The 24,019-nt window shown below is 34.7% G+C and overlaps 1 protein-coding gene across 1 annotated transcript in view; it reads left to right on the top strand.

Moving 5' to 3' along the window:
- Positions 1 to 24,019, top strand: part of LOC125665390 (uncharacterized) — a 39,715-nt gene that overhangs the window by 10,144 nt on the left and 5,552 nt on the right. The window contains exons 2-9 of the mRNA XM_048898033.2: positions 1,727 to 1,830; positions 15,697 to 15,842; positions 16,970 to 17,081; positions 19,182 to 19,297; positions 20,147 to 20,244; positions 21,281 to 21,426; positions 22,167 to 22,334; positions 22,608 to 22,741. Coding sequence (XP_048753990.2) covers positions 1,727 to 1,830; positions 15,697 to 15,842; positions 16,970 to 17,081; positions 19,182 to 19,297; positions 20,147 to 20,244; positions 21,281 to 21,426; positions 22,167 to 22,334; positions 22,608 to 22,741 — 1,024 coding nt within the window. The remainder of the gene's footprint in view (positions 1 to 1,726; positions 1,831 to 15,696; positions 15,843 to 16,969; positions 17,082 to 19,181; positions 19,298 to 20,146; positions 20,245 to 21,280; positions 21,427 to 22,166; positions 22,335 to 22,607; positions 22,742 to 24,019) is intronic.

Consider the following 24,019-nt stretch of genomic DNA (forward strand, 5'->3'; position numbering starts at 1 on the left):
AACATTATTTCATTTTTTACCTGATTGTAACAAGGTGTTATTTGTTTCTTATTTAAAAAATGGTAAAAACCACGTAAGTGTAGTGTCATATTTATACCATATATTCCATTATTGATTTTGACTGCGGATAACTCCGTTTACATGAACATGATATAGGGCTCACGGAGTGTGTGACCGGTCGACAGGGGATGCTTACTCCTCCTAGGCACCTGATCCCACCTGTGGTGTGTCCAGGGGTCCGTGTTTGTCCAACTACATGTATCTATTTTGTATTGCTTGTAGAAGTTATGAGATCGATCACTGTTCCTTATCTTCACTTTCCACCATACCTGTACCATCAACTTGTTTGTCAGTAGCCTGCTTCGATTTAAGAAAAACTAATCATACGCAGAACAAACTCCTGTGTATCGAATCAGTTGAGACATGAAATGAGAGGCCTTGCCCTAAGAAATTTATATACAGGGTATGAAAGATCTACAATGTACCTTCCATAGTTCAGGACGTATTGAATAGGTCAGACTTGAATGTATTAAAAATGTGTCAAACGCCCAGGTCAAGGTCACAAAATCACACACCATTTCATCACAAGGTCTTGCCGAAAATAATGTACACTATATACACAATATGAAAGAGATATTCTTTAAAAAAAAATGCATATATATATATATATATATATATATATATATATATATATATATCAATATACGAAATTTTGATCCCCTATTGCGAACCCACCCTACCCCCAGGGACCATGATTTGAACAAACTTGCAAATCAAATCTACTCTATATCAGAAAGCTTTCATGTACATGTAAATATCCACTTTTCTGCCACACTGGTCCTTAAAAGATTTATTAGACTTTCTCATTATGCATCTATATGAATGTACAACTTTGATCTCCTATTGGTGCCTCACTCTACCCCCGAGGACCATGATTTTCACAAACTTAAATCTTCTCTAGATCTATATGAGGAAGCTTTCATGTAAAATTGTCACTTTTCTGGTCCAGTGGTTTTTGAGATTTAAAAAAAGATTTCCCCTTATGTTCGCATGCGAAATTTTGATCCCCTACTGTGGCCCCACCCTACTCCGGGGACCATGATTTGCACAAACTTGAATCTACATCAGGTGAGGAAGCTACATGTATTATATAAACTTTAACTTTTCTGGCCCATTAGTTCTTGAAAGATTTTTAAACGTTTTCCATTATAAATTCACATGAATCACTTTGATCCCCTATCGTGACCCCACCCTAATCCCGGGTATCATGATTTTCACAAACTTTAATCTGCAGTATTTCAGAAAGCTTTCATGTGAATTTCAACATTTCTGGTCCAGTGGTTCTTGAGAAGAACTTTAAATTATTCCCCATGACCGTTCCTTTGAACAAACTTGAATTCCTTACACTCAAGAATGTTTAATTGAGATTGACTCAATCATTCTGCTAAAGATAATCAGAAAAGCTCACTTGAGCTTTCAGGTAAGGTTGTCAAACGAAAATGTTACCACCTTGAAATTGAAACTTTTGAGCCGAGATAATGTGGTATTAATCCTTTGGTTAACCAGAACGGTAAACAGACAAGAATAATTGCCACGTATTCAAGAAATCGTCAAAGGCTCCATATTTCACTTTCAAAAGTAGAGTAATAAAATCATTTAAAATTTTTGTTTAATGCAATACAAAATATTTATCATTTACAAGAATTTCTTTATTCTTCCTTTACAGAATTAAGGGACAATGTTAGTGCTGGGGATGGTAGTTACAGACTAGTATACGCCATCAACGGACAAATTCCGGGACCAGATATTGTGGTGTTCGAAGATCAAGTGGTAAGTAGCGCATATTTACGAAGACTTAAAACCCACAAAGATCATTTACTGGTTTACAGCTATATCGTGACATTTCCTGTTTGTGAAAAATGCTTTTAATTTATATCTTAACGACACTTGCTACAAACAAACATTTTTCAAAAAGGATGAAATATAAATTTATGTTTTTATAAAATGCCGCATGGAATGTTATTCATTCCCGTGGTTTCTTAATTAAGTTTATAACAATGGGTAAAATTTGTATACTATTAGAGTGTTATATGGAGGGACGAAAGGTATATTTCAGCTTTCGAACACTATCGAAAAGTCCCTTATTTCTTAAAAAGATTTTCGTAGAAATTTCTTATATGTACTTGTGTGATGTGCAGGTCTTCGTACTGATAAAGTTAGCGCTGTAAATCTACAACGTATAATACAGGAGTATCGGAGAGTGTGCAGTCATCGATATATATCTAATATACATAAAGTTATTAACGCTTGTGTATTTCCAATCAGAGTCTGGATAATAACCAATAACTGGTGACATATTGTGTACTACATTGGTGCACGTGTTGGTGACTTTGGTGCAGAGAAATACATTGAAATATAGCGCTTAACTCACATTTATGAACAAAATATACCTGCATTTAACCATTGATGTTTCCTTACCTTGTTTGTATCAATTTTAGTCACTAGCACTCAATGCTGTTACGTATTTTTGCTGTATTTACCGCTTACCGAATCGATATTGGCAACTCCATACTCCCGGTTACCAAATTTGACACAGTCAGCAAAGAACGTGACGTCATGTGTGCAGTACGTCACTGTGTACATTGGTAACGTTGGGTATCCGGTGTGGTATACTGTAGATTCTTTATTTTACGCGAGTACTTATTATCACGAAATGATTCATGGACGTAAAATCGCGAGAACATAAATCAGCGAGTGTATGTTATATGGCAATATATAATTAAAAGCGAGTAGTTTTATTTCGCGTGTGATGTTTTTTCTCGAATGTACGCGATAATAAATTCCTCGCGTAAATTTAGGAATTTACAGTATATACCAGCGACAGACGCCAGAGGAAGCAGATAATTTAGCAGCAAGCGGAGATAATTCGATAGGTAAGCTGTCTAACAATTATTAGACACCAATTTCGTAAATTGTGAAATGGAAATTATTACCAATTCACCGTACAGATTGTACTCCGTTAAGTGCCAGTCGACCTTTTAATCCCCCATTTTCGTCCTTCTATATATCGCAACATGTGGGATATTGCTCACCAACTAAGGCCAATACATTTTTCTTAACCTGTAATTGTTTGTATCTGAGTTATCAATGAAGCTAAATTTCCTGATCAGTATTTTTATTCCATCATGAGAAAAATCGGGTACGTTGCACTTGTATTACAACCAGTCTAAAGCCCCTTTCACACATTCACGGATGAGACGCCGGATTATCCCGGATTGTCAATCTGTGATGGTCCGCGACAATCCGCCATCACCGTGTACAAACCGCGTATGCATTCGGCGTCGTCCGGGACAATCCGGCTTGGGCAAGCCAAACCATGAAAAAAATTAAACATCCGTGTACAAAACTTTTTTGCTGAACAACACGGATGTCTACAGTCTGTACATGGATTGTTCCCGGCAACTACACGGACAGACATAATAAAGGCAGGGAAGAAAGACCGTGATAATCCATGTATCTCCATGAAAAAACCGTGGATAGACCGGCGGAAACGTCGGTCTGTGATCATGCCGGCACCGACCAGGATTTTCCCCCGGGACATACGGGTAGCTACCGTGCTTATCTGTAGAGAAACCGGTGTTTTCCGTCTCTGCATCGTGATAAGACCGTGTTGACACCGGCATTACGACGTCACAGAACCCGAAGACGTCGGATCACCCCAGATGAATAGAATTTTGCATCCGGCGTCGACCGACTCCTGATCCGTGAATGTGTGAACGGGGCTCAAGTAATATATATATATCAACACATGCATTTTTTTTGTATCAAGTGTCCTTAGGGTGATCAAAATAACTTTTAAAAAATTACGAATGAATTCGAGTTGATACTGGATACCAAAATATCACAAAAACCCTTATAAACAGAGAAACATTACAATAAAGGTTCTACCAAGCCGTTTGCTTTACTAGCAAAAACATAAATTGCTGTGAAGAACTCTCAGAGATATCCTGCGACATCATATGCGAGAGGTGGTGTAAATCAAATGCGGATTCTCAAAAATTCCAAAGAACTTTTAGTAAATCATAAATTTTCAAAACAAACAGCATAAATTAAAACAAACGAGTTTTCAACATTTTACACCACCTTTTATCACGACAAGTTAAAGACTTGGCTAATAGGTACCAATTTTTATCCTAGCCCCAACAGTTCACACTGTATACTGCTTACAAGGTTTTCTTACAGTCATACTGCTAACTTGACCTTGAAAAATAATCGGCATATTCCTCCCATTATGGTGATCAAATGTACCAAGTTACAATATGCTGGAGCTGACGGTTCGGTTTGTATCCTGACCACAAGGTTTTCCTACCAAGTGAGACTATGACCTTGACCTCTAACTTTGAAAAACAATAGGCATCTTCTTCTCACCATGATGATCAAATATACTAAGTTGCAGTATACTGGAACTTATGGTTCGGTTTGTATCCTGCCTACAAGGTTTTCCTACTAAGTGATACTGTGACTTTGACCTTGAACAACAATTGGCATGTTCCACTTATCATGGTGATCAAATGTACCAAGTTGTAATATTCTGGAGCTTACGGTTCGGTTTATATCCTGCCCACAAGGTTTTCCTACTAAGTGATGCTACGACTTTGACCTTTGAGATAACTCAGAAAACTTGTATCTTTCATATACATGTAATACTATGTACATTAGATAAATAAATCTAAAAAAAATATATATTATATTACCTCTTTTGTTTTATTTTGTAATACTTTTGTCTATATATCTTTGAATATGTAGTGTATGTCTCTCTATAAAGAGTGTAGTAGATGCATGTGTATATAATTGCTATTTTACATGCATATTACATAATAAACTAAAAGTCTTTTGAAATACTACATTTTATTTGAATGTCGATTATATGTATCCCAGTAAACTTAAAATATAAAACGTCGAAAAGTTTTCCATATTTACTTCATTATTTTTATAGGTTATAAACTTTGTATGGGAAAATATAACGACCCAGTTTTTTGGCGCGTAAACGGACCGAGCTTGCGAGGTCCATACGCCACAAAAAATGAGGTCGTCATATTTTCCCATACAAAGTCTATAACCTTTTCATTATATACTTTCAATTTCATTTAGAATCTAACAATATTTTTATTTTTAACAATATCTTTATTTGTTTAACTGAGTAAAATATGCTTATGTATTGATTGTGGCGTAAAGTTTGCGGGAATGTTTCCGAGCATATATCGTGTGATATATGCCCGCAAACTTTTAAAGAAAAAGGAAGAGATGAAATAGAAAGTATATTATAAGATATATCATTGCACATACACGTTAATGGCAAACTAACACCCCCCCCCCCCCCCCCCCCTATGGCAAACGGGATGAGTTCATCGTCGACTTCTTATATTCATGTAATAATATTCACTTTAGTATCCCGCGAGGGTCCAGGTTAGAATATGTTCTCAGTACCCCTTGCAAGTCGTAAGAGGCGACTAGATGGGGCGGACCTTCAGATGAAACCGCAAACACCGAGACCCTGTGACGCAGCAGGTGTGGTACGATAAAGATCCCTACCTGTTCAAAGGCCGCAAGCTCCGAAAATATGCTTTCATTGGTAATGGTGACGTCTCCACATGAGTAAAAAATTCTCAAGAGAGAGAGAGAGAGAGAGAGAGAGAGAGAGAGAGAGAGAGACGTTAAACAGTATACATTCATTATCACCTGCATGTGGTGTTTTGTGTCTCTCAGTTGTTTCGATACCGTAGAGTATGTTCTGCGTATGATCAAATTATATCACTTGTTTGTTTTAACGTCCCGTCGAAACTTTCTCAATCCACTCATACTGACACGTCACTAGCTGTAAGTGAAGTACCACAAATTTAGACCTATGCGTAGCGTTCAGGGACGTAGAAGAAATGGGTAGTTAACGTGCCAATGCCTGTCGCGACAGGGGGCCTCTAAAATATTTTTAAAGACCCGTGATTCTAAATGCCGAGCGAAGGAGCAATTACTACCTATGTTTACGTCTTAGGTTTAACATGGTCATTGCACGAGCGGGCATCAACTCCCGGTGTTTTACTACTCAGCTACCATGTCCTCTCAATTTAAAGGGGCATGGTGTCGATTTGGGTCCAAAAACATAAATTTTTGATTAATAATATATTAGTATCTAATTTGTGTAAAACTTGGCAACAAACCCAAATTTAAGAAAAACCTGATGAAAAGATGTACTGTATTTGAGACATCTATACTCTTCATTTTCAAAACGAGGCACGAGCCCTGTTTATATTTACATGGCACGTGACTGAACTATCAGTTGACGGCTTCGGTGAAAAAAGCTATTACAACGAAACATTTCTGTTCTTCTTTATTTGTGCTAACTCCCTAAATTGATTTATCGTATATAGATGTCGAAATGTTATATGGTTTTGACATACTTTTCTCCCCTCACATCCGTATGTAGTTTCCTGACTATGACAAGCGTGTTGACAAACATGGGTTAAGGAGACGGATTTTATGTAAATACAAAGTGTTATCATGTATAAGAATAATTTTAATCCACTTATTCATAAAAGATCTTTACTTCTATAACGAACACACACACCCTGTCGATTGCAATCGATCAAAAATGGTGTTCATGCCGCTTTTAATACTTATCATTTCCATTAGTGGAACTCTTCAAATTAAAGGCGCGTAAAGTTGTGCTACCGGGACAACATACGTAAACATTACTTAGGCATACGTAATATAAATTATGGTATCGAATACATATTATAACCGACTGCAAACCACGACACTGATTAAAATTCTAAAGGCAAAAGGAATTGATTATTCTTACAAGAAAACAGACGAACTTATTAAACTATGTGAAGGAGTGCAGGTACCAAATCTGCCAAATCTGACCGATATAAAGCATCAGTCGCAAGAAGAACTGTAAAGGGAAAAACCAATTCATGCACATCCGACACAATAACTTTTCTTGTAATTAATGGGATTCATATGTTATTAAGATTATTCTGTCAGATTATGAAGACATTCTATTTTATACAATTTGGACAGGTTCATATGGCATGAACTTTGTAATCGTTAATGCCCCCCCCCCCCCCTCTCTCTCTCTCTCATTTTCAAATATTTTAGTATAAGTTATATACTTGCCAAACTGCATTTTTAAAGACGTTTATAACACTAATTAACACAACAAATGCGTTTCTAAACTGCATCTAAGCTATTTTGAAAATTACAAAATATTGATTGACTTAGGACAGAGAACATCGTTGTTTGGAATTTTTATAATAGGTGTAGTGGAGTTTAAAAAAAAACATGTAACATCCTTGATAAACTAGTGTTAGTATATTTTTAAAATACAGTTTGACCAATGGCTATTTTATTTAAAAGTTCACCATATACTTTAACTTAAAAAAAAAGGCGGGGGGGGGGGGGGGGTTGCTATGAACGTTTCGTTTATGTCCCAGTAATCTCGCACTTGCTCGCGAGACTTGTGCATTTTCTTACCAATGACGCACAAGAGTCATCAAAGCGCGATAACTCTAATGTGCTGGTAATGAGAAGTATTCTGGCAGGCTACAGACAAATAAGGTTGATATTGCAGGAATTTCAGCACCCTCGTTTACATGTAAATTCAACATTTCTTAAAGACCCAAAAATAATACCGTTTGCTTTCTTCACGGATCGCTGGATGTAGGCGGAGCTCATCTATGGTCATTGTTATTTACCTGGAAAAGAGATCAGGGTGCTGTGTATACTTTTGATGTGCACAGGAAGGGTCTCAGGACCGACTGTAGTGTTTCTGTGATCATAGTGTTTGTGTAATTGTGGTATACCTATGGCTAGATGACACAGAGTCTACACCACCCCCTCTTTATCTCTTTTACTCTCAGTCATTGGCTCAATGAACAATTTCTTTTATAAATATAGAACTATCATAAATTGATAATATAAATTATTTCAATAAGTTACAAGTTTTAGAAATTAATGGACAAATTATTTTGTTTAATTCATAATACATGTATATATAGAGGGGGGTTACAATTAGGCCTATATTAAAATTGAATCAGGGGTCTTTTTAAAAAGAATTGAATTACGAGAAAATAGTAGATGTGGACAGTCCAATGCTATCAAAACTCAAGAATACTGGGCTTCCTCAAGATCCAAAGAATGTCTGTAGGTACTGGCTGTTATCAAAACACCTCTCTGGGAAGCTTTAGCGGCAGATGTCACTCCACCTGAGATCTGTTGTTAAATGTTTGATTGACAGACGGCTAACAATTTGGGGGCGTTAACTTAAAGTTTGGTCTTTAAATTCTATGGTTGTTATAATGATCTAATTTCCAATTACAACCTGTCATTACGTTGAATGCTGTCTCACGCGTTTCATACAAATTATTAGGCCACTCTTTACATATTAATTTTTACTACGGATTACTTCGTTTACCTGATTAAGGATATAGGGCTCACGGTTGGTGTGACCAATATTTACTTTTCGCAAAAGAGGCTACAGAATTTTTCATATGTGTATGTTTTCCTAACTAAAGAAGTTAGCAGTGCACTAGACCACTCACTACCTTCATCTCGGTTTACTTGCATATGAATGGATGAATGTTTATTTATTAAAGTATTCAAGGCCACTAACCCAAAGTACAACACATTTTAAAACCAAATATAACATCTCTATCCTTGCAATTGTTTTTGGTATAATACAAATAATGTATATTAATCTTCTTGAGACTTTATAAAAATTATCTTTTTAAAAGAAAGAAAAACATACTTTGCCAAAGCATTTAAGATATTTATTCCTTCATATTGAAATAAAATTTCAGTATTTCAAAAAAGAAGAGATATATTGATATTTGACAGCTTTTTCTAAAGTCATTATACAAATCACAATATTCGATAAAGTGAACATCATTTTCAATACAAAGGATACCTTTTGTTTTTAGACAAAATTTACATACTCTGTCATTTCTTGGAATATTTTTATACCTGCCACATTCTATTTCCAAATCATGACTGGATACTCTTAATCTGTTCAAGTTCAAGTTCATTTTATTCACTCAAACCAAATTATATATGGTATATGAGGTGCATTAAATAAACATACATTTGAGTAAGAATAAGGTCAGAATATGTACAAATATACAATATACATGTATTGAAAAAGTATTTACAAAATATATTAAGGAGGACAGACTAACTCATAGATTTTTGAGATAAACATACAGAGTTTTTTAAGTATTTTAACCTTACTGGTTGACATAATTTCATGAAATTTAATAACATTAGGTCTTGTGTAATACCTACTGTGTAGGTATTCTTTTCTAATATTTGACAAAGCATTGTATTCTAATATATAATGGAATTCGTCTGCAATTTTCGATTCGTTACACAAAACACAAAATCTTTCATTATATGGAATACCAATCCATCTACCAGTCTCTATAGGGAGGCGGTGATTTGTGGTGCGAAATTTAAGAAAAATAGTTTTGAATTTTTTTGACAATTTTTCTAAATATTTTTCTGGTCCAAAGTCTATTTTAAAAGTTCTGTATATTTTACCTTTAGATGAATTGAACATATCGCTCGACCATGTTTGAATGAATTGATCCTTAAGTCTTTGTTTGACAGTATTTGTTATCCATTTTCCATTTATGTTCTTTTGTTGATTCCATATATTTGAAAGACCACATATGTTTAAAATTCGATGAATACATTCAAACCAGGGGTTCTTAACAGTACCGTTAAGATATTGTGTATGCAAAAATTTATAAAGTACATTAACAATTTTAAAGTCACAATCTTGCAATAATGTAGCCCAGTATGAAATCATTCTGCTATACACATTAATATAGATTGGGAAACGACCTGTTTCGTCATATACCATAAATGAGGGCGTAGAGCTTTTCAGCTGAAAAATGTGTTTCAGAAATTTTAAGTGAATGCGCTCTACAACTTGTAAATTTTCATACCCCCATATTTCATATCCATAAATTAAAACTGGTAAAACTACTTTGTCAAACAGGTTAAATTGACAACTAATTGGTAAATCAAACAATCTAATTTTCCTTATAATTCCATACATAGCTTTCTGGGCTTGTTCACATAAATGTTTCTTAGCTCTACAAAAAGACCCTGATCTAGAAAATATAATACCGAGATATTTGAATTCTTTTACATTCTCTATAACACCCCCATTATAGTAAAATTGCCTTTTCATCAATGGACCCTTTGAAAATATCAAAATTTTTGTTTTAACATTCAATTTCCACTGAGTACAGTATATAAAAAATTCATTCAACGCACATTGTAAATCATCAGCAGATTCAGCCATTATAACTGTATCATCTGCATATAGCAGAATTAAAAGTTTCAAGTACAACATAAGTTCTTCTTCAATTGAATTAGTAACACTTTGTAGGCTAATAATGCCTTTCTCTTGTAAAAAATATTCAAGATCGTTAATATACAAAGCAAACAGAAATGGGGATAAATTTTCGCCCTGTCTTACCCCAACATTACATGTGAAAAAGTCAGTTGACATGTCATTTATCTTAATCATTGATTTAATTCCCATATACATATTTCTGATATCAGTAAAACATTTTCCCTTGATACCGTTTGTAGTTAACTTGTTCCACAGACCATTTCTCCACACAGTGTCAAATGCTTGTTTAAAATCAATAAATGCGCAAAATAATTTCTTTTTTTTTACTCATTAGAGTGTGTGACAAAAACTGCAAAGAAAGAATGTGGTCTAATGTTGAATGGTTTTTCCTAAACCCAGCTTGATTTTCATTAATCAAATTAACTTCCTCGGCGTATGCCTCCAGTCGAGTATTTAAAATGCATGTGAAAAGTTTACCGAGACAACAAAGTAATAGGGCGGTAATTTTCCGGTGATGTTGGATCACCCTTATTTTTGTATATAGGTTTAACAACTCCAAGTAACCACTCATCTGGAACAAAGTCACTGTCAAAAATCATATTAAAAAGTTTCTTATACACAGGTAAACATATTGACAAAGTTGGTGAGATATGTTCATTTAATACATTATCATAACCAGGTGCTTTATCGTGCTTAAGTTTTCTAGCAGCCTTTTCTATTTCGTCGTCAGTAATAACAGTGTTAAGGAACTCATCAGAGGTATCTCCATCGTTTGGAACAAAATCAAAATTACCCGTTAAATCATCATTAGAATCACCTAAATTAAGATTCCTCATAAACTGGAACATTTCGTTAATATCGACGGCGCATTTCTTATTTTTATTTGATGAATTTAAGATCTTCCAATATTCTTTAGAGTTTGTAGAGCGCAGTTCAGACAGTTTACGTGCTATTTCAAACTTATACTTTTTTATACAACTATCTATTATACATTTGTAGTTTTTACTCATTGTTTTAAGATTGTCTTTGTTTTCTGCTGTCGTGTGCCTATTATGAAGTCGTTTCGCTAAATGAATTTTTTTTTCTTGCAGCTCTACATTCTCTATTGAACCAGGGTTTATTTTTCATTTTTTGTACATTTTTTGTAACTCCAAATACTTCACTGGCTGTGTTCATATACACATTACATATATCATTTGCTTCCTTGGTAATGTCTGCTTTACAAATACTAGACCTAGTGGATAATTCATTCAAGTAACTTTCAATATTATTTACGGCCTGAACGTCAATACCATTACGAAAATCGTCTGCTTTGTCCGCGCACCACAATTTCACACGTGGCTGATTTTCACCTGTACTTTGATGTTCATTTTTTTTTTACAAGTGGTAAAATTCTGAACTGTAGAGATACAAAAAGAAATAGGATTATGAACATCTGAAAATAAAGCACAAAAATCTAAAATATCAAACTTCATTAAAATATTAAACAATTCTCTGCTTGATAACACATAATCCACAGTGCTTCTGTTTTTACAGGTAAAAGCTCCAACACCTTTATCATTACCCACACGGCTGTTTACAATATATAGATTATTATTCACACAAAAATCTATCAATTTATAACCAAAATTATTAGTTGAGGTATCCTGCGCTGTTCTGACTGCGGGGATATTGATATTGTCAAAAAAATGATAAAATATCAATATTTTCAATTTCAACAGAATTACATTGTATGACATTTGTTAAAAAATCATCCACTTCAACAAAATCATTTAATTTTCCAATTCTCGAGTTGAAATCTCCCATCAAACATACATATTTACACTCTCTACTTATATTGATTAATTCGTGTTCAATCTCAACATAACAATCAGGAGATGAGTACTTCCTTCAGGAGGGATGTATACAGCACCGAAATAAATATCTTCATCAATATTAAACAGTGATTTGTTCATTTTAAACCAGGATACATATTTACAATTTGTGTTAATTACTGTGACATACTTCACAAGTGAATCTCTAATCAACAAAGCAATGCCACCGGATCTAACTTTTGATAGTCTACATCTATTCTTAAGAAAAACTGAAAAACCAGGTATCTGAAGAACATCCGTATCATCAGTTTTAGTTTCTGTCAAACATAACATCAAATGAAGATAAAAACTCAACAAATTCATTATATTGTAGTCTTCTATTAACTCCGCAGACATTTAAAGACAAGAAAGAGAGTTTATTATTCGGGTTCTCTGACGTCTGTTCTCCTGCGAGTCCCTAGTGCACACGGTCGGGGGTGGAGTGCTGACGCTGTCTCTTTTGCGGTTGTCGGTCACGCCCAGGCGCGTTCCGGTAAACTTGTTGATTCGACCGATTTAACGTTGCGTTTCCCTATTTGCTTCTCTCGGATGGAGCAGGGCATGTCCATGGGCGGATCCATCGGGTGCAAGGTATTGCTCCCCGTCAATAAACAGGACATCTCGCACTAATTTCGCACGTCTGTTGTTCTTCTTCGCTTGTCTCATAATAGGGTACAGTTTTTTCCTCTTTTCCTCTATTTCGGGTGGAAACTGTTCATTCACCCATACTCTTGATCCTCGCAGCTTTTGAGCAGCTCGCGTTCGAATGAATTCCCTGTCTTTGTAATACGTAAACTTAGCTACGATTTTCCGAGGATGTTCGTTAAACTCATTCCACCTCCCCATTCTGTGGACTCGTTCAAATTGTATTTCGTAATCTAGTTTATATTTTCGTTGGAGAAATTCCTGTAGAACCTCCTCTTGGTCCTCACGTTTATCCAGAAAACACAAGATTATCACGCATAGATCGCGCTTTGAGGTCGATGACAGAATTCTGTAACTTGTCATTATCCTCCCTGACAGTCCTCAGCTCTGCTGTCACTCTGCCCTCTGTGATTTTCTGGGCCTGTGTACACTGCTGTATAATTTTCTTACAGTCAGACACTGAACTTTTATTGCTTTCGACGGATTCCTTAACTGAATCGAACACATTTCCCAATGAATTCATGTTAGTTTCTAAACACTGTAGATCTTTTTTAACACCTTTCACACCTTCATCTAAAAGGACGACATGTGACTTCATGGTACTTAGAGAACTCTGCATTTCATGTAGAGATGTCATTTTATGCTCGATTGTTGTGAGTCTTGTTTCTAGAGAATCGTTCTTGAGTTCTATATTTGTCAGTTTGGTGTTCATTTGTGTCAGGAGAGAATGAATTGAATTTAAGGTTATGTTTCCGTCCTTGCACTCGTAAGAATCATCATAGATAATAGAATGACTCTCTGCCACCAGTTTAGTTGTATCAGCAACAGGTACAGACATGTTTAGATATATTTAGATAGGTAATGTCAGCTAACGTCCAATGTACAAGGTTACTCTATAACTTTTACAGTTTACAATATGCAGGTATCGTTCTGGCTCAAAAAGGGATTTAAATGTACAATAAAAAGCAAGTTCACTGTAAGTATTCAACATAGAATGCCACTCCTGCATATATATCTCTGGCACTCAAGGATACATTTCCGACACCTTGTTTTATCCAAACCTATTTGGAAACCATATATATATATATATATATATATATATATATATATATATATACTTTCAATTTCATCTAGATCTCTTCGTTTTTTCTTTAAAAGTTTGCAGGCATATATCACATGATATATGCCCAGAAACATTCCGGCCCGCAAACATTACGTCACAATCAAATTTCTACGCCGTTAATTTTCAATCTTTTCGTGGTTTTCATCTTTTACTCAGTGAAACCAATTAAGAAATTGTTATAAATAAAATCATTGTTAGTTTCTGAATGAAATTGAAAGTATATAATGAAAAGGTTATAGACTTTGTATGGGAAACTCGGTCGTCATATTTTTCCATACAAAGTCTATAACCTATAAATATAGCAGATTTCTTTTTACCACTGTTGCTCAGTTTCCCTTAAATTTTGTTTTTCCGACATCATTTAAACTTAGTAAAAATAAATAATACCTTTAAAGGTATTTAATATCTTACATATGTAAAATCTTCAACAAATAGCTAACTATTTTCTTCAAATGGCATATGAACAGAGGATATCTACATGTACATGTACATCGTTCACCAAAAATTGCAGTTTCAGGCATACTTTGTTTAATATTTAATATTTTCTTACAGAACTTCAGATGTACATTTTCAATACATTTTGCAGTTTCAAAACCCCACAGTTCTGAACCATATAACAAAATAGGTTGAATCATAGTATCAAAAACTGAATAGTGCCTGTTAACGTTATAAATCTGAAATTAGTGTTTGCCCAACTCTCTATTTTGTATTGCTTGTAGGAGTTATGAGATTGATCACTGTTCGTTATCTTCACCTTTCATATAGAGCTTTTTCTGCAGAAGAACATAATGATGATTTTGCCTTTTTCCATGATAAAGAATTCGTAAAAAAAAATGCTCAATGCTAGTAGACACTTAAACAGATATTGTAATATTTCCTTCAGTAAAGTCTGATAGACACAAATCAAATTCTTTTGAAAAGTCCCTGTCTATTTAAAAAATTGCTGAGTTTAAGAGGTCACAAAAATATTTAGACCACTAATCATTTGATACATGTATATTGTTTTTGAATCATTGCCTTTGTTTAGTTTTTCGAGTTTCTGCCACATGTCACTTTTATTCTCAATTTCTAAACAAGATTGCACTTGTGTTTGTTTACAAATTTTACATTTGGAAGCTCATTATTTTCTAAAATACTGTCTCGCTGATCTGCATAACTTTAAGTCTTCCTCCTCATTTGTTTTCCTGAATCTATTCAGTGTAGTACTCTTTTTACCTTTAGCAATTTGGCATTCCTTATCCCACCATTATGGTTGATTAATTTCTACCTGGTTTTCCATTTTCATATCATCTGCGCAGAACTCCAATATATTACATATAGTCAAGACTGCACTTTTGATACGTGTTTGTTCTACCTGGCTATTAAAAAGCGACAGTAAATTTTTATTATGTTCACAATCAAACTTACTAAGAAATAAAGCACACTTTTTATCATCCTGTTTAAATCTAACAATTTCACCCCTCAGTGTTTTCTTTTACAAAACTCCACTTCCACCTCTATTATATTGCCTTTTAATACACATTTGATAGGGAATTACGTGCATATGACAAGCAATATAACCAATAACACTCTTATATCTTAAAAGTGTCGGATCTATGAAAGATGTTATCAATCCATTTATCTATATTCAAACAAAATTTGATATGCTGTCCACACAGGTTTCCGTCGTCGTTAGGAACGCCATGAAGACTGAAACTATTACTCTCCACTGGCACGGCTTGTTTCAACGAGGAACACCTTGGATGGACGGACCGGAAATGATATCCCAGTGTCCCATACTACCGGGACAAACATTTGAATACAGGTACACCGCTGTATTTTGCAAGCAACTTTTTGTGGAGAAAAGAAATCATTAAATTGCTTTTAAATAAATCTGAATAGTTTATATAGTTAAGAAAAGGCGTAGGTACAACATAAAAGTTGGTTGGTTGCATATTGTTTAACGTCCCGCTCGGGTCAGGAAGGGATCTCATTCTAATAAAAATCATATCTCTTACCGTTACACTGGAGAAGGATCTGACAACATAGCATTTAAGGTCATGTTATTGACCCCGGTCTCATGAATAATTCAATAAATACTTGGACCAATAACATAACTTCCGAGTACGCCTAAGTAAATCGACGCCTGATGCTTGACAATGAATCAAGAATCAAACATGGCGTTGATCCATGAAAAGTTTTAACGAATCTCAAATTTCAACGTTAAAGGAAGAGGAAAGGAAAATCTTACATATATTTAACATCCATTATCGTTAAAATATATATCCTGTAGCGTTCTAACATCTCTCATGGCCACCACCATCTTCTTCGATTATTCTCTTGTGCTTCTCGGTAATTATTGACATATGTATGATGAATACCAAGTATGTTCCGATATAACAGCAGAACTTTTATGCTAGCGAAAGCTGTCATTTGATTGGCCAAGTGTGAAAGATGAAGTAACATTACCTCAAACGCAATGCTGTCAGATCCTTCTCCATTATACCGGTTAGAGAAGATTGTATTTTAATTAGATTGGGAGGAATCTTTAATGTGTCACACCTGCTGTGACATGGGGCGTCGGTTTTGCGGTCTCATCCGAATTATGGCCCCATTTAGTCACCTATTACGACCATCCAGGGGGACCGATACCAGCCCATGTCCCCTCATGCGAAAACGTAAAGATATCCAAGGTCAAGATATATCCTAATCTTATTATTAAGTGATGAATGTCATTGTTTTAATGAAGAAGAGAATCATATCAGCCTAATATGTGTATGATTGTGTGTGATTTTACCAAACGTAAAAACACCAGTTTATAAGGGACTACTTTGTATCCATACCGTAGATGTTGCAATACGAAAGACTAGATTTACCTTAATTTTTTTGTACAAAAACATCAATCGAGGCTCTATAAGCCAAACGTTGTGACTGTACTGTTTACGATTTTAGATTCGTGGCTTCCCCCGCCGGCACTCACTGGTACCATGGACACAGTGCCAGCCTGCGGTCTGATGGATTAGCCGGAGCCTTGATCGTGTTACCGAGACTAAAGCCACCCATTGTAAGATTTCAATGAGCAGGTCATGATATAACATATCTTAGACTACATACCTCACTACTTGACCATCTGTATTTCAATGTACTATAAACCCAACTTTTATTCGCGTACGAGAAAATTTCGCGAGATCCTCATTGTCACGAATCAGTCCTTGAATGTCTGTCATAGGCTCAAAAAAGACCCAATCGTCAAAATTATTCACCGCAAACCAGTTTACCTCATGTGAATTGCGAAATAAAATTGCCGCGAATAAATGTTGGTTTACAGTATGTGAAAAACATAAATGCACATCGTTCTTTATGGTGTATCTGTCAACAGTATAATCATCAATACTGTTTATTTGTCCGGAAGTTGTATAACCTAATACACTCCTCAAATACAGCTAGTGGTCCGGAAGTTGTGTAACATAATCAATCCTCCTCAAATAAAGGCAGTTTAATCTTCTTAGTGCAGGTAAACGTAGAAAGAACCGATAATCACTGTCGACACGAAATTGTTTACACATGCAGTGACCAAAATAATATCAGTACTCGGAAAAGATAGATTATTGTTACATGTAAGAGGTCATCCTAATGTGCTAGCTAGCGTCGCTGGAAAATGAGTCTGAATAAGAGGGATGCTTTTAATTATTAAAACCCCTTTTCTTGGAGTTTAATTTATCAATATTGTATTTTCAAAATCGATATACGGTCAATATTTGTTTAGAAAGAGATCAACGAACTCTAAAGATTGGAACATAGAAAATTTGAACTACATGGATATCATGAGAACTTTTACACTTTATAAACTACATGTATACCAAAATCCAAAAGACCGTCCTTTATAAATTATACCATAATCCTAAAGACCGTCCTTTATAAACTATACCATAATCCTAAAGATCGTCCTTTATAAACTATACCATAATCCTAAAGATCGTCCTTTATAAACTATACCATAATCATAAAGATCGTCCTTTATAAACTATACCATAATCCTAAAGATCGTCCTTTTTATCTCGCAAAGTAACACCTGAGCCTGTGATTAAGACCTAACGTTGATTACATTATACCCAGGGTCCCCCAACTTCATACCAGTCTTTTGAATCACTGTACATTGGGAATATATAAATGTATAACGAGATGTTATATATTATATCTGTGACGACATTTTGGATGCATCAAATAAAGTAGAATTATGATGAGTTTTCTACCAATAGATCGAACACTGTAAACCGATCATTGATATACATGTACGAGATTCACCAATAGGAAGACGTTTTTCGCGGAATTCAATATTTGGATAATTTTGATGAATTTTCAAGTATAGATTTGAGAATAATGCTAAAAATAAAGGGAGTTTCATAAGGAAAACATGTATTAACATGGGGTTTTAGCTATATTACAGCATTTACAAATAGTTGAAACTTTTGAGTGGTATCCCATTTTCCTAACTAACGATCTACACTTATATTAATCACATTGTTTATTTACTTGATTGTTCAATGTGTTGCTGATCCTTGCGTGTATCGGGTCGTTCCATTCTTACACCTTTTTCTAATCATCGTAACGTTTACCCCTGTATTCAGCGTGATTCTGTATAATCACATGGCATGGTGTCGTTACTTTATGGACAATGTTGAGAATATGTTCATCGAGTTCAGTGTCGGAACGAATTCCTTTGTATTCATTTCTTTCGTTCTAAAATGGTCCAGAATATACAAATACATTTCATCAACATTGAGAGTCTTAAGTCATGCAAGATGAAAATAGAGGAGATGGCTTGATTTGAACGTGTACTATGCCGACAAAATCAACTGCGTTAGAGTGCTATCACATACAATCAACACACAGGCAATTCTGGCATATTTGTAATTTATTAAATCGTACTCTCTGGAACAATTTTCAAATACTGCATAACAAGGCCGAACAGATCATCTATTAAATTACAAACCAGTGCTGCTAAATCGCAAAATCGAAAACTCCAAACGCATACATAGTTTACTCTTCCTCATTAGCTACACAAGAATTGAATTATAGGATAAGTCAGTAAATTTAATATTGAAAATTCCAACGATATATTTATTTTAAATAATTTAACGGATGAATGTATATCATTTTACAGAGTTTCGTAGAACAGCCATCCCCGGATGTAAACGAAGAATTCATTGCAGTCCTGTTTGAATGGACAAAACGCTCCTCTACAGAAGTGCTACAGGCTTATCGAGGCGAATTTGCAGTGTACTTTCAAGTTTAACATAATTTAATGGGGGAATTTAAATTATATTATTAATATTGTAATATGTAATATAATACAGTAGGAAGTCTTTCCCCACATTCCTGATGTATATTAATACTAATAATTATTGGAAAATTATTGGACTACACAGAGTGAATAAAATATTTATTCTAACGGACCTAACCCTATACTGCTGAAAGGCAAAGTTGTCTTAACGGACATGGACACGATTTTAGCTTTACAAAATCAAATCTAAGTTTTCCATTTCTAATGTTTAGGATGTTTAACTAAGGTATTTCTGATGGTCAGCAAAAGTTTGAATGTTAGTTATCGAGGTACATGGGGGATACAGAGCTTACAATTCCTTGTTATGTAAACAAGGCTCGTAGCATGCTACTATGCTTTTGTTTACATAGCTTAAAGACACATGTACTAGTGAAAGTTTCGTTTAACGCAGATTTTTTCAATTCACAGGTTAATTCTAACACAATTAAATAATTTCTAGTGTTTGGCACATCGCACTTGGTATTAAACATGATATTTTCTAGTAAGTAATGTATCTGTAAACAAAAACATGACACGAGCCTTGTTTCGTTAACAAAGAATTGTGATTGCTGTTTCTCACTTGTAACTCAACAACTGATATTAAAATTTTAGGGGACCATTAGAAAGACTTTAGTTGAGCATTATAAACAATAAGATGGAAAAATACACTATTTAAAATTTCAGCTTAAATCGTGCCCATGCCCATTTAAGTTCTCAAAAAGTAGCACCAAACGAACATACATAAAGTCCTAGCAATGATAAAATCTGATGCATAATATACAGAATTGTATCTTTTTGAAATTTAGTTTAGATGAGTATGACGGATCCTGTTCCCCTGTCACAACACATCCAGACGGATCTGCAGTTCTGTTTCAACTCCATGCGGGTCTTGTTAATGGACGTGGTACGGATAACATTTTTAAACACACTGTGTTTATGAAACACTGATGGCCCGGATTTCAAAAGTTTACTTAATATTTTTAAAAGTTCTTCGATTCTCGATCCTGTCGACGCATTATACCAAGGTAGTGGCCGTTTCTTCGCCAAATGTCTGGCATTAAAAAGGAGAGTCTTCGGTTTTGTGGATATGATCTTAAAAACAGAGGTCCCGTGAGGTAGACCTTGGACATAATAGAGGTCCCGTGAGGTAGACCTTGGACAGTAATAGAGGTCCCGTGCGGTAGACCTTGGACAGTAACAGAGGTCCCGTGAGAGGTGGACCTTGGATAGTATCCTAATTGTTTTGGTCGTAAGAGCCATGCAGCTGTGGCACTTAAAAGTAAATTTAGTGAAGTATCTACTACACCAGTTCAAGATTCTCGAATTGAAGCAAAATACTAACGGAAGAAAACCGAACATATCTTCATGAAAATATAATGAACAGTGGTCAATTTCATAAATCCTATGAAGAATAACACATTTAGGGTAGGATATTACATGCGGGAGCAGGCGCTTTACGGGCTTCGGAGTAAACATCTTTCATTGATCAGGTACACCTGACGTGAGACTCTTATTTTGACTAGATGAACGGAGTAATCCATAGTCAAAAGTTATTTAGAATATAACGAATTGCCTAAAATCGGAACTAATATCAGGTTGTATTTGTAAACCAATACATTACAACGACAATACAACTTGCGAAATGAGGCTGACTATGTTACATTCTAATCACCAAAGTGTGAGCAGTCTTTGTCATCAGAGCAAAACATTCAATCACCAAATACATTGTTCATTTCCTATATGTAGCTGTATTTTCATAAAATATTTAGCAACCGATATTCAATTTAATTTTCATTCAATGGAAAGCGGAATTATGAAACGTACAGATTTTTTCTTACACAATGTAGCATCACAAGGGAATGTAATGAGATTGCACTTTGGAAAATGAGCGATGGATTAGAAAAGACGGTGGGTATATCAATTTGGATTTATTCTAATAGGACGAAAATATATTCCTGGAAATCCAACGATTGCAGAGAAGCCTTACATACCATTGGAAACATTTACAGTTACTCCGAACGGTTACTACAGATTCAGAATCATCAACGCAGGTTTCGATGGAGCATTTGAGATTTCTATCGATGAGGTATGTGCACAGTAGTGAAATAATAAGTAAAATTGGCACTTCAGCGTCAAGATCAATGGATCTCTTTTCCAAAGATGTAATGTTAATATGTATACCTAAAGCACTAAAATCCAACAACATCCAAAATGTCGGATCTAATAGTAGATACAAGGTCATACAAGGACATAACAAGCATTTTAAGAGTATTGCATGGCAATAAATAGTACCCTGCCGGTCGCAAAATATTACTGGACCGCAACTTTGAAGCTCCCTATGTTGGTTACTGGGAAACCGGGATAGAAATGGTTGGAAATGAACTACTATTCGGGTACAAAGACTATACAAAGCAAAACGACAAATTTATAATTAGGTTTAGGTCTTTAAAATTATCTTAAAAGTAATTATTACATACTGAAGCCAAACTAAGCATGATAGGAGTTTTTTATTTTGCAAATTTGATATTAAGGTAAGTAAGTACCTGTACACAACATTTCATGAAAATCTGAGATATAGCCTGTACCAACTTCTGCCTGGCGTCATAATGAAAGTTTGCGCCTTTGAAAGTTGTTGGAAAATCACAATAGCTGAACAACAGCAGGGTCACCTTAAGGCGGCTCAGATGAGCGATGAGACCCATGCGCCTCTTATTTTTATTCAAATTAATTGTAAACGGAAACCGAAAACGCATTACGTGCAGTTGTATTTTTTAATCAAAGTTGTATATTTGATTATTCATAATAGTTGTATATTTCAAATTACAGCACATGCTGATTATTGTGGCTTTAGATGGAAACGATGTAGAACCGTACAAATCAGATATTGTGGTCTTACAAGCAGGGGAAAGCGTGGATTTTATCATATATGCCGGGAAGCCTCGAAATAACTATTACATCAACTTCATTAGCACCATGAGAAGGCTTATCACAGGGGTTTGTACACACCGTATATCACATCATCAGCTAATGTAATAATCGATTTATACTGCACGTGAATATGTCTGGACTTTTTATAATAAAATGAAACTAGATTTAACTGTTCTTTGAATCTGGATACAACTACAAAAATGAAAAATGCTCTCTCTCTCTCGCTGATGCTTAACTGTAAAATACAAGTGGCATTTATACATAACATTGTTTTTTTCTAAATATACAATATATAAAACCAGCCATTAACGTTACCATTTTAATGTTGTTGTTTTTTAGGAAAATATAGTGTACCGCAAGCGTACCTTTGCTGTTCTAAATTACCAGGGCATAGATGAATATCTGACTCCTATTGCACGGCCACGTGCTTGTTCACCGATCTTGCCATGTCTAGCAGTAAATCAAGTTTATGGGTCGGTATCTATCGGTGTGTTATATTGGATTATCTCTTTATCTATTGGTGTGTTGTATTGAATTATCTCTTTATCTATTGGTGTGTTGTATTGAATTATCTCTTTATCTATTGGTGTGTTATATTGAATTATCTCTTTATCTATTGGTGTGTTATATTGAATTATCTCTTTATCTATTGGTGTGTTATATTGGATTATCTATTGGTGTGTTATATTGAATTATCTCTCTATCTATTGGTGTATTATATTGGATTATCTCTTTATCTATTGGTGTGTTATATTGGATTATCTCTTTATCTATTGGTGTGTTGTATTGAATTATCTCTTTATCTATTGGTGTGTTATATTGGATTATCTCTTTATCTATTGGTGTGTTGTATTGAATTATCTCTTTATCTATTGGTATGTTATATTGGATTATCTCTTTATCTATTGGTGTGTTGTATTGAATTATCTCTTTATCTATTGGTGTGTTATATTGGATTATCTCTTTATCTATTGGTGTGTTGTATTGAATTATCTCTTTATCTATTGGTGTGTTATATTGGATTATCTCTTTATCTATTTGTGTATTATATTGGATTATCTCTTTATCTATCTATTGGTGTGTTATATTGGATTATCTCTTTATCTATTGGTGTGTTATATTGGATTATCTCTTTATCTATTGGTGTGTTATATTGGATTATCTCTTTATCTATTGGTGTGTTATATTGGATTATTTCTTTATCTATTTGTGTATTATATTGGATTATCTCTTTATCTAGGGATCCACGTCCTCCATACCTGCTCCCATACAGTACATGTACTTTGTAATTTGAAAATAGCAGTAAAGAAATATTAAATGGTTAAAAGAAACTTTAAAAACAAACAACACTAGTTCTAATTGTAACGGGGAGCGGATGTTCCCAAGCGTCCTCCATCTAAACAGTGGTGTCATTGAGCTTCAGCACAACCAATCATCTTGCATTAAAGTTTTTGTAGTATGTACCCATGATGTCAATGTCATCCCATTTATCTCATTTTTAAGAGATTTATCGGTTTTCTAAATATTAGCCAATCAAAATTCAACGCGCGCGCTTGCGCGTGTAAGTGATTTTGACTATGCTACTTAGTATTAAGCCCCGAAAAAAACATTTGCCACCTATATTTCAGAACATTTCATCAAAATCTCGAAATGTTATACATGCAGATCAATACCTGATTAAAGAAGTTAAAAATTACAATGCAAATTTGATTTAGCATCTATGGTTCAAACCATTCATTAGGCTTTCATAT

Source organism: Ostrea edulis, chromosome 10, assembly GCF_947568905.1.
Source record: "Ostrea edulis chromosome 10, xbOstEdul1.1, whole genome shotgun sequence".
NCBI lineage: Eukaryota > Metazoa > Mollusca > Bivalvia > Ostreida > Ostreidae > Ostrea > Ostrea edulis.